Source organism: Cherax quadricarinatus, chromosome 98, assembly GCF_038502225.1.
Source record: "Cherax quadricarinatus isolate ZL_2023a chromosome 98, ASM3850222v1, whole genome shotgun sequence".
NCBI lineage: Eukaryota > Metazoa > Arthropoda > Malacostraca > Decapoda > Parastacidae > Cherax > Cherax quadricarinatus.
Window position 1 is genome coordinate 9,203,793 of NC_091389.1, and position 12,573 is coordinate 9,216,365.

The following is a 12,573-nucleotide window of genomic DNA, read 5'->3' on the forward strand; positions in this document are numbered from 1 at the left end:
AAATGAAAACTTAGCCCAGTCAGTATAATGAAATATGGCAAATATGTTACAGTGTATCCAATAAACATACAGCGTTACTACATTAAAATATGCTATACCAAGTACATACAGGACTTCAAATGCAATACAGCCTCTCCTCACTTAGTGATGTATTCGTTTACCGATGATGTGGGCTTACGACGGGTTCTCTGACCAGTGTGCATACCTAAAGGACTCCAATGGAAATAAGTCACTCTGTCTGACTTTTTTGGGTTATCCCAGGTTCTCTACACATATACTGCTATGTATGATAATCTATGTAACTGTATTTGTGTATACCTGAATAAACTTACTTAAGTAATGTATATTAGAGCTGATTTCCTCTATTCTGTTTATTACAATATGTATACAGTATATTACTGTGCATAAACATTTAAAAATATACTAAAAATTTTATAAAAGGCGCAAAGGTGACATTAAAACAACGTCAAAGATGGGCGACACAAACCCACTACCATTAAAGTATTCTCCTCACTCAGCGACAAATTTGTTTACTGATGTCGTCTTAGGAACAGAACCCCATCATTAAGTAAGGACAGGCTGTATTTGGCTTCAAAATAGAGTACAGTGGACCCCCGCATAACGATCACCTCCGAATGCGACCAATTATGTAAGTGTATTTATGTAAGTGCGTTTGTACGTGTATGTTTGGGGGTCTGAAATGGACTAATCTACTTCACAATATTCCTTATGGGAACAAATTCGGTCAGTACTGGCACCTGAATGTACTTCTGGAATGAAAAAATATCGTTAACCGGGGGTCCACTGTACTGTATAGACTTCAAAATATAACACTTCAAAAATAATGACTATAATACAGAGTGGTTGTATGGGCTATAGACCAGTGCCATGTAGTGATGATCAGATGGAAACAGTTTCTTGCGCTGGTTAGATGGGAAACAACAAAATATCATTGGACCCCCCTTGCCTGTATGGGTTTTATGACGACAGGTTCGTGATCTTCCTCTGACGGTTGCTGCTGGAGTCCCTTCTGGCCCTTATGTTTGTCGAAGGTGAAGGCCTGACCGTCGACCCTCCCGGGGGAGTACGGCGGAAAAGAGTCCCCGGGTTTGTTACGGTCCCGGCGCTCCCCCGAAGTCGCATGGTTGCCCATGATGTGGCCAAACTGCCGAGGGGAAAGAATGAGAAGCACGAAAATTGTTGCCTTGTGACTGATTTACTAATATAATTATGGAAGGAGCGCTAAACCCACAGGGGTCATACAGCACCTGGGGAAACAAACTGCCGAGGGACAAAAATGAGCAGCACGAACCAGCTTTGTGGCTGGTTCATTACTGTAATTAGGGAAGGAGCGCTAAACCCATGGGCTGTGTGACCATTATAATTACCGTTTTGATGCAAAATATTCACCTATAATTATCATTCTGGGCAGAAATATTCACCTATAATTATCATTCTGGGCGGGTGGAAACATTTCGACACGTTTCCTTACACCTGTTGTCCTGTTCACCTAGCAGCAAATAGGTACCTGGGTGTTAGTCGACTGGTGTGGGTCGCATCCTGGGGGACAAGATTAAGGACCCCAATGGAAATAAGTTAGACAGTCCTCGATGACGCACTGACTTTCTTGGGTTATCCTGGGTGGCTAACCCTCCGGGGTTAAAAATCCGAACGAAATCTTATCTTATCTTATCTTATCATTCTGGGCAGAATTATTCACCTATAATTATCATTCTGGGCAGAAATATTCACCTATAATTATCATTCTGGGCAGAATTATTCACCTATAATTATCATTCTGGTCAGAAATATTCACCTATAATTATAATTCTGGGCAGAAATATTCACCTATAATTATCATTCTGGGCAGAATTATTCACCTATAATTATCATTTTGGGCAGAAATATTCACCTATAATTATCATTCTGGGCAGAATTATTCACCTATAATTATCATTCTGGGCAGAAATACTCACCTATAATTATCAATGAGGAGAATTATTCACCTATAATTATCATTCTGAGGAGAATTATTCACCTATAATTATCATTCTGAGGAGAATTATTCACCTATAATTATCATTCTGGGCAGAAATACTCACCTATAATTATCATTCTGGGCAGAAATACTCACCTATAATTATCATTCTGAGGAGAATTATTCACCTATAATTATCATTCTGAGGAGAATTATTCACCTATAATTATCATTCTGAGGAGAATTATTCACCTATAATTATCATTCTGAGGAGAATTATTCACCTATAATTATCATTCTGGGCAGAAATACTCACCTATAATTATCATTCTGGGCAGAATTATTCACCTATAATTATCATTCTGGGCAGAAATATTCACCTATAATTATCATTCTGAGGAGAATTATTCACCTATAATTATCATTCTGGGCAGAAATATTCACCTATAATTATCATTCTGGGCAGAAATACTCACCTATAATTATCATTCTGAGGAGAATTAATCACCTATAATTATCATTCTGAGGAGAATTAATCACCTATAATTATCATTCTGAGGAGAATTATTCACCTATAATTATCATTCTGGGCAGAAATATTCACCTATAATTATCATTCTGGGCAGAAATACTCACCTATAATTATCATTCTGGGCAGAATTATTCACCTATAATTATCATTCTGAGGAGAATTAATCACCTATAATTATCATTCTGGGCAGAAATACTCACCTATAATAATTATTATGAGACAAAATACCTATAATTCAGTGTCGAGTCAAAATCCTGGGTCTATAATACCAGTTTTAAGGTTCAATACTCACCTATAATTGACTATTATAGGACGGAGGGTCGAGTCCACACTCTCTCTCTCTCACAAATATAATTGATAAGTCGATTGATTTTGGGAATTTTGGGAAAAATTCTGAAAATAAGTCGAAAAAAATTATGAGGGGTTATGTCCTTCTTGCCCGGGAGGTGTTTAGAGCAAACACCTGCCAGCGAATATCTGAGTTAAACACCTGTTAGCGAACACGTGTTAGAACACCTGTTAGTGAACACGTGTGTTAGAACACCTGTTAGCGAACAAGTGTTAGAACACCTGTTAGTAAACACGTGTTAGAACACCTGTTAGTGAACAAGTGTTAGAACACCTGTTAGTGAACAAGTGTTAGAACACCTGTTAGCGAACACGTGTATTAGAACACCTGTTAGCGAACACGTGTGTTAGAACACCTGTTAGTGAACAAGTGTTAGAACACCTGTTAGCGAACACGTGTGTTAGAACACCTGTTAGCGAACACGTGTTAGAACACCTGTTAGTGAACAAGTGTTAGAACACCTGTTAGCGAACACGTGTGTTAGAACACCTGTTAGCGAACACGTGTGTTAGAACACCTGTTAGTGAACAAGTGTTAGAACACCTGTTAGCGAACACGTGTGTTAGAACACCTGTTAGCGAACACGTGTGTTAGAACACCTGTTAGTGAACACGTGTTAGAACACCTGTTAGTGAACACGTGTTAGAACACCTGTTAGCGAACACGTGTGTTAGAACACCTGTTAGTGAACAAGTGTTAGAACACCTGTTAGTGAACAAGTGTTAGAACACCTGTTAGTGAACAAGTGTTAGAACACCTGTTAGTGAACACGTGTTAGAACACCTGTTAGTGAACAAGTGTTAGAACACCTGTTAGTGAACAAGTGTGTTAGAACATGTGTGTTAGAACACCTGTTAGTGAACACCTGTTAGAACACCAGTTAGTGAACACGTGTGTTAGAACACCTGTTAGTGAACACCTGTTAGAACACCAGTTAGCGAACACGTGTGTTAGAACACCTGTTAGTGAACTAGTGTGTTAGAACACCTGTTAGTGAACACGTGTGTTAGAACACCTGTTAGCGAACACCTGTGTTAGAAAACCTGTGAACACGTGTTAGAACACCTGTTAGTGAACACGTGTTAGAACACCTGTTAGTGAACACGTGTGTTAGAACACCTGTTAGTGAACACCTGTGTTAGAACACCTGTTAGTGAACACCTGTGTTAGAACACGTGTTAGAACACCTGTTAGTGAACACCTGTTAGCGAACACGTGTGTTAGAACACCTGTTAGCGAACACGTGTGTTAGAACACCTGTGAACACGTGTTAGAACACCTGTTAGTGAACACCTGTCTTAGAACACCAGTTAGTGAACACCTGTTAGTGAACACCTGTGTTAGAGCACCTGTTAGTGAACACATGTGTTAGAACACCAGTTAGTGAACACCTGTTAGCGAACACGTGTATTAGAACACCTGTGAACACGTGTTAGAACACCTGTTAGTGAACACGTGTTAGAACACCTGTTAGTGAACACGTGTGTTAGAACACCTGTTAGCGAACACGTGTGTTAGAACACCAGTTAGTGAACGTGCGTTAGAACACCTTCCAGTGAACACCTGTTAGTGAACACATGAGTTAGAACACCTTCCAGTGAACACCTGAGTTAGAACACCTTAGAGTGAACACCTGAGTTATAACACCTTCCAGTGAACACCTGAGTTAGAACACCTGAGTTAGAACACCTTCCAGTGAACACCTGAGTTAGAACACATTCCAGTGAACACCTGAGTTAGAACACCTTCCAGTGAACACCTGAGTTAGAACACCTCCCAGTGAACACCTGTGTTAGAACACCTTCCAGTGAACACCTGAGTTAGAACACCTTCCAGTGAACACCTGAGTTAAAACATCTTCCAGTGAACACCTGAGTTAGAACACCTACCAGTGAACACCTGAGTTAGAACACCTGTTAGTGAACACCTGCGTTAAACACCTTCCAGTGAGCACCTGAGTTAGAACACCTGTTAGTGAACACCTGAGTTAGAACACCTTCCAGTGAACACCTGAGTTAGAACACATGTTAGTGAACACCTGAGTTAGAACACCTTCCAGTGAACACCTGAGTTAGAACACCTTCCAGTGAACACCTGAGTTAGAACACCTTCCAGTGAACACCTGAGTTAGAACACCTCCCAGTGAACACCTGTATTAGAACACCTTCCAGTGAACACCTGAGTTAGAACATCTTCCAGTGAACACCTGAGTTAGAACACCTACCAGTGAACACCTGAGTTAGAACACCTTCCAGTGAACATCTGAGTTAGAACACCTTCCAGTGAACACCTGAGTTAGAACACCTTCCAGTGAACACCTGAGTTAGAACACATGTTAGTGAACACCTGAGTTAGAACACCTTCCAGTGAACACCTGAGTTAGAACACCTACCAGTGAACACCTGAGTTAGAACACCTTCCAGTGAATACGTGAGTTAGAACACCTCCCAGTGAACACCTGAGTTAGAACACCTGTTAGTGAACACCTGCGTTAAACACCTTCCAGTGAGCACCTGAGTTAGAACACATGTTAGTGAACACCTGAGTTTGAACACCTTCCAGTGAACACCTGAGTTAGAACACCTACCAGTGAACACCTGAGTTAGAACACCTTCCAGTGAACACCTGAGTTAGAACACCTACCAGCAAACACCTGAGTTAGAACACCTTCCAGTGAACACCTGAGTTAGAACACCTTCCAGTAAACACCTGAATTAGAACACCTGTTAGTGAACACCTGAGTTAGAACACCTACCAGCAAACACCTGCTAATGAACACCTGTCAGCAAAACACCTGAGCCGGAACACCTTCCAGCAAACACCTGCCAAAATGGTCGCTGGAAGTGTTCGTTGTCTTCAATGTTTATATTATAAACGTCGCTTAAATATCGTTTAGCTGGAATTTTTTCTTGGCTCACTTTCCCTTAACAATATTTTTTTTTCTAACTGCGCAGGAGTGGAAAAATTTATTTTGTATAAGATTAAATTCTTAATTTACATGGAAATATATACATAAAGTCAATATTATTTTTTTATTCGAATTCTAATATTTTTTATTGAAAAATAAATTATTATTATTATTATTATTATTATTATATTAAGTATTATTATACTATTAGTAGTAGTAGTATCATAATCATTATTATTATTATTATTATTATTATTATTATTATTATTATTTATCAACAAAGATGTATATACTATTCAATACATTTTTCACTTTTTAAGTTCAGGATTTAAAATATTTTATAATGGATATTTAAATAATGATTTAGTAAGAAGAGGTAAAAAGTATATGTGAATAAGTGGAAAAGAATTAAGAGCTCTCAAAAATATAAGTTACATAATAATTTATAAGATGCACAGCCACAGAATCGAAAAAAAAATATTTTTCTTAAGATAGACAACGTCAAATATGCTTGAAAAGTAGATTTTTAAACCTATTTATTGAATAATTTACATAAACTTCCAAACTTCTGTATAAATTTACAATTAAATATTCAAATTATTATAATTATGTTAATAAACATAAGTTAAAACTACAGGATTTATTTAATATAAATTATTTTAAGAATTTTTAGCAAGAGTCGTTGTTTGTTCTGGGAGGAAAAAAATCGACGATTTTGGGGAAGCGTTAAATCCGTAGGAGTCACTGCCTGGGGAATGTGAAATAACCTGGTTTGATCCAAGGAAGTGGAAAAATAGTTTTAGTTCCTTGGATCAAGAGCCCCTCGTATGAACTCACCCACATATAGAGGGAAATTGAGTGTTTAATGGGGAAGTGTTGGTTAATGGGTTTAAATACTCGTGGGCCTTGAGGAGGGGTTTAGGGGGAACCCAGGGGCAGATCTAAGGGGTTAAGGGGTAAAGGGAGGTATTAATAAGGGTGGCAGGAGGGATAGAAGGGGTAATGGACTGTAGGAAGGAGCGTACAGATTCTATACTAATCGGTGATAGAAGCTTAGTTAATGGGTTTAACCAGTAATGGGCCATGGGGAGGAGTGTAGGGGTAGATCCAAGGGGGTAAGGGGTAAAGGGAGGTAACATCAGGCAAGTTAGGGGGAGATATAAGGGGTGAGGGAAACTAGGAACTAGCGTACGGAATCTATACTAATCGGTGATAGAAGCTAAATTAATGGGTTAAACCAGTTGGAAGTCTTTGGTAAGGGTGTCCCAGGGGTGTCCCAAGGGTAGTAAGGGGTAGAGGTAACACCAGGGGAGCTAGGGAGAGATATAAGGGGTGAAGGGTGGGTGAAAGAGGTGTACAGATTCTATAATAATCGGTGATAGAAGCTAAATTAATGGGTTAAACCAGTAATGGACCATGGGGAAGGGTATAGGGTTCCCCGGGGGTATCCCCCTGGTAGTAAGGGGTAAGGGGAGGTAACAAAAGGGGAACTAGGGGGTAATATAAGGGGTGAGGGGAGGGAGGAACTAGCGTACAAATTCTATAATAATCGGTGATAGAAGCTAAATTAATGGGTTAAACCAGTAATGGACCATGGGGAAGAGTATAGGGTTCCCCGGGGGTATCCCCCTGGTAAGGGGGATAGTAAGGGGTAAGGGGAGGTAACAAAAGGGGAACTAGGGGGTAATATAAGGGGTGAGAGGAGGGAGGAACTAGCGTACAAATTCTATAATAATCGGTGATAGAAGCTAAATTAATGGGTTAAACCAGTAATGGACCATGGGGAAGAGTATAGGGTTCCCCAGGGGTATCCCCCTGGTAGTAAGGGGTAAGGGGAGGTAAGAAAAGGGGAACTAGGGGGTAATATAAGTGGTGAGGGGAGAGAGGAACTAGCGTACAAATTCTATAATATTCGGTGATAGAAGCTAAATTAATGGGTTAAACCAGTTGGAAGTCTTGAGTAAGGGTGTAGGGTTCCCCCGGGGGTACCCCCTGGCAGTAAGGGGTAAGGGGAGGTAACACAAGGGGAGCTAGGGGGTAATATAAGGGGGTAAGGGGAGGTAGGTATCAACAACACAGTGACGCCTGGCTGGGACGCTCTCAAACAAGCGGTGAATAACCCCATTATTTTCCCCATTTTCTCCCCCATTAGACCCCTGGGAACCCCATAACCCCCACCAGGCCCCCGCTAAGGAACCCCTGGGGCACCACAGTGGGGTATAATGGGCGGGAAATGGGCGTGGGCGGCGGAAATAAGGGTTAAAATAGGAGGTGTTTGACAGGTGTCTGAGGGAGGGGCTGACCGCCTCTAATGGCGTTATTTTTAACTTATTTAACACCATTTTAACATTATTTTGGGGGATTTAAGGGGTATTAACCCTCTCTGGGGGTACTGCCCCCCTGGGGGGGTTTTAGGGGGATTAAATGTGGTGGAGTTATATATGGTAATTATCCTGGGTTATCCTGGGTTATTAACCTGTTATCCTGGGTTATTAACTCGTTATCCTGGGTTATTAACCTGTTATCCTGGGTTATTAACTCGTTATCCTGGGTTATTAACCTGTTATCCTGGGTTATTAACCTGTTATCCTGGGTTATTAACCTGTTATCCTGGGTTATTAACCTGTTATCCTGGGTTATTAACCTATTATCCTGGGTTATTAACTCGTTATCCTGGGTTATTAACCTATTATCCTGGGTTATTAACTCGTTATCCTGGGTTATTAACCTATTATCCTGGGTTAATAACCTGTTATCCTGGGTTATTAGCCTATTATCCTGGGTTATTAACCTGTTATCCTGGGTTTTTAACCTGTTATGCTGGGTTATTAACCTGTTATCCTGGGCTATTAACTCGTTATCCTGGGTTATTAACCTGTTATCCTGGGCTATTAACTCGTTATCCTGGGTTATTAACCTGTTATCCTGGGCTATTAACTCGTTATCCTGGGTTATTAGCCTGTTATCCTGGGTTATTAACCTGTTATCCTGGGCTATTAACTCGTTATCCTGGGTTATTAACCTGTTATCCTGGGTTATTAACCTGTTATCCTGGGTTATTAACCTGTTATCCTGGGTTATTAACTCGTTATCCTGGGATATTAACATGTTATCCTGGGTTATTAACCTGTTATCCTGGGTTATTAACCTGTTATCCTGGGTTATTAACCTGTTATCCTGGGCTATTAACTCGTTATCCTGGGTTATTAACCTGTTATCCTGGGTTATTAACCTGTTATCCTGGGTTATTAGCCTGTTATCCTGGGTTTTTAACCTGTTATCCTGGGTTATTAGCCTGTTATCCTGGGTTATTAACCTGTTATCCTGGGCTATTAACTCGTTATCCTGGGTTATTAACCTGTTATCCTGGGATATTAGCCTGTTATCCTGGGTTATTAACCTGTTATCCTGGGTTATTAACCTGTTATCCTGGGTTATTAACTCGTTATCCTGGGGTATTAACCTGTTATCCTGGGTTATTAACCTGTTATCCTGGGTTATTAACCTGTTATCCTGGGTTTTTAACCTGTTATCCAGGGTTATTAGCCTGTTATCCTGGGTTATTAACCTGTTATCCTGGGCTATTAACTCGTTATAATGGGTTATTAACCTGTTATCCTGGGTAATAACCTGTTATCCTGGGTTATTAGCCTGTTATCCTGGGTTATTAACCTGTTATCCTGGGTTAGCCTGTTATCCTGGGTTATTAACCTGTTATCCTGGGTTATTAACCTGTTAACCTTGGATTATTAGCCTGTTATCCTGGGTTATTAACCTGTTATCCTGGGTTATTAACCTGTTATCCTGGGTTATTAACCTGTTATCCTGGGTTATTAACCTGTTATCCTGGGCTATTAACCTGTTATCCTGGGTTATTAGCCTGTTATCCTGGGTTATTATCCTGTTATCATGGGCTATTAACTCGTTATCCTGGGTTACTAACCTGTTATCCTGGGTTATTAACTCGTTATCCTGGGTTATTAACCTGTTATCCTGGGTTATTAACCTGTTATCCTGGGTTATTAACCTGTTATCCTGGGTTATTAACTCGTTATCCTGGGTTATTAACCTGTTATCCTGGGTTATTAACCTGTTATCCTGGGTTATTAACTCGTTATCCTGGGTTATTAACCTGTTATCCTGGGTTATTAACCTGTTATCCTGGGTTATTAACTTGTTATCCTGGGTTATTAACTCGTTATCCTGGGTTATTAACCTGTTATCCTGGGTTTTTAACCTGTTATCCAGGGTTATTAACCTGTTATCCTGGGTTATTAACCTGTTATCCTGGGCTATTAACTCGTTATCCTGGGTTATTAACCTGTTATCCTGGGTAATAACCTGTTATCCTGGGTTATTAGCCTGTTATCCTGGGTTATTAACCTGTTATCCTGGGTTAGCCTGTTATCCTGGGTTATTAACCTGTTATCCTGGATTAGCCTGTTATCCTGGGTTATTAACCTGTTATCCTGTGTTATTAACCTGTTATCCTGGGTTATTAACCTGTTATCCTGGGTTATTAGCCTGTTATCCTGGGTTATTAACCTGTTATCCTGGGCTATTAACCTGTTATCCTGGGTTATTAGCCTGTTATCCTGGGTTATTAACCTGTTATCCTGGGCTATTAACTCGTTATCCTGGGTTATTAACCTGTTATCCTGGGTTATTAACTCGTTATCCTGGGTTATTAACCTGTTATCCTGGGTTATTAACCTGTTATCCTGGGTTATTAACCTGTTATCCTGGGTTATTAACTCGTTATCCTGGGTTATTAACCTGTTATCCTGGGTTATCCTGGGTTATTAACCTGTTATCCTGGGTTATTAACTCATTATCCTGGGTTATTAACCTGTTATCCTGGGTTATTAACCTGTTATCCTGGGTTATTAACCTGTTATCCTGGGTTATTAACTTGTTATCCTGGGTTATTAACTCGTTATCCTGGGTTAACTCGTTATCCTGGGTTATTAACCTGTTATCCTGGGTTATCCTGGGTTATTAACCTGTTATCCTGGGTTATCCTGGGTTATTAACCTGTTATCCTGGGTTATTAACCTGTTATCCTGGGTTATTACCCTGGTATCCTGGATTAACCTTTTATCCTGGGTTATTAACTCGTTATCCTGGGTTATTAACCTGTTATCCTAGGTTATTAGCCTGTTATCCTGGGTTATTAACCTGTTATCCTGGGTTATCCTGGGTTAACCTGTTATCCTGGGTTAACCTGTTATCCTGGGTTATTAACCTGTTATCCTGGGTTATTAACCTGTTATCCTGGGTTATTAACTTGTTATCCTGGGTTATTAACTTGTTATCCTGGGTTATTAACTTATCCTAGGTTATTAACCTGTTATTCTGGGTTAACCTGTTATCCTGGGTTAACCTGTTATCCTGGGTTATTAACCCGTTATCCTGGGATATTAACCCGTTATCCACGGTTATTAACCTGTTATCCTGGGTTATTAACCTGTTATCCTGGGTTATTAACCTATTATCCTGGGTTATTAACCTGTTATTCTGGGTTATTAACCTGTTATCCTGGGTTATTAACCTGTTATCCTGGGTTATTAACCTGTTATCCTGGGTTATTAACCTGTTATCCTGGGTTATTACCTTGTTATCCTGGGTTATTAACCTATTATCCTGGGTTATTAGCCTGTTATCCTGGGTTAACCTGTTATCCTGGATTATTAGCTATTATCCTGGGTTATTAACCTGTTATCCTGGGTTATTAACCTGTTATCCTTGGTTATTAACGTTATCCTGGGTTATTAACTCATTATCCTGGGTTATTAACCTGTTATCCTGGGTTATTAACCTGTTATCCTGGGTTATTAACTCGTTATCCTGGGTTGTTAACCTGTTATCCTGAGTTATTAACCTGTTATTTTGGGTTATTAACTTATCCTGGGTTATTAACTTTTATCCTGAGTTATTAACTTGTTATCCTGGGCTATTAACCTGTTATCCTGGGTTAACTTATCCTGGGTTAGCCTGTTATCCTGAGTTAACCTTTTATACTGGGTTATTAACCTGTTATCCTGGGTTATTAACCTGTTATCCTGGGTTATTAACCTGTTATCCTGGGTTATTAACTCGTTGTCCTGGGTTATTAATTAGTTGTCCTGGGTTATTAACTCGTTATCCTGGGTTAACTAGTTGTTCTGGGTTATTAACTAGTTGTCCTGGGTTATTAACTTGTTATCCTGGGTTATTATTTAGTTGTCCTGGGTTATTAACTAGTTGTCCTGGCTTATTAACTCATTGTCCTGGGTTATTAATTAGTTGTCCTGGGTTATTAATTAGTTGTCCTGGGTTATTAACTCGTTATCCTGGGTTATTAACTAGTTGTCCTGGGTTATTAACTAGTTGTCCTGGGTTATTAACTAGTTATCCTGGGTTATTAACTAGTTGTCCTGGGTTATTAACTAGTTGTCCTGGGTTATTAACTCATTATCCTGGGTTATTAGCTAGTTGTCCTGGGTTATTAACTCGTTATCCTGGGTTATTAACTCGTTATCCTGGGTTATTAACTAGTTGTCCTGGGTTATTAACTCGTTATCCTGGGTTATTAACTCGTTATCCTGGATTATTAACTAGTCCTGGATTATTTATTAGTTGTCCTGGGTTATTAACTAGTTGTCCTGGGTTATTAACTCGTTATCCTGGGTTATTAACTCGTTATCCTGGGTTATTAACTAGTTGTCCTGGGTTATTAACTCGTTATCCTGGGTTATTAGCTCGTTATCCTGGATTATTAACTAGTTGTCCTGGATTATTAATTAGTTGTCCTGGGTTATTAACTA

The 12,573-nt window shown here is 39.6% G+C and overlaps 2 protein-coding genes across 12 annotated transcripts in view; one reads left to right on the forward strand and one right to left on the reverse strand.

The window, feature by feature from the left end:
* alc (5'-AMP-activated protein kinase subunit beta-1) overlaps positions 1-12,573 on the reverse strand; it is a 100,604-nt gene that overhangs the window by 20,698 nt on the left and 67,333 nt on the right. Inside the window, exons 1-3 of one of the 5 annotated variants that reach the window (XM_053796742.2) lie at positions 5,615-5,709; positions 2,803-2,903; positions 968-1,165 (exon numbers count right to left, since the gene is read on the reverse strand). In XM_053796742.2, the coding sequence (XP_053652717.1) occupies positions 968-1,153 (186 nt within the window). In that variant the 5' untranslated portion in view covers positions 1,154-1,165; positions 2,803-2,903; positions 5,615-5,709. Of the gene's footprint in view, positions 1-967; positions 1,166-2,802; positions 2,972-5,502; positions 5,526-5,614; positions 5,717-12,573 lie in introns of those variants that run through there. The other 4 variants (XM_053796743.2, XM_053796744.2, XM_053796745.2 and 1 more) reach the window with 4 other exon arrangements.
* Positions 7,756-12,573, forward strand: part of pod1 (coronin pod1) — a 111,809-nt gene continuing 106,991 nt past the window's right edge. For 6 of the 7 annotated variants that reach the window (XM_070105339.1, XM_070105341.1, XM_070105343.1 and 3 more), the window contains exon 1: positions 7,756-7,878. The gene's annotated coding sequence lies outside the window, so the exon portion shown is untranslated. The remainder of the gene's footprint in view (positions 7,879-12,573) is intronic. The other variant, XM_070105345.1, reaches the window with a different exon arrangement.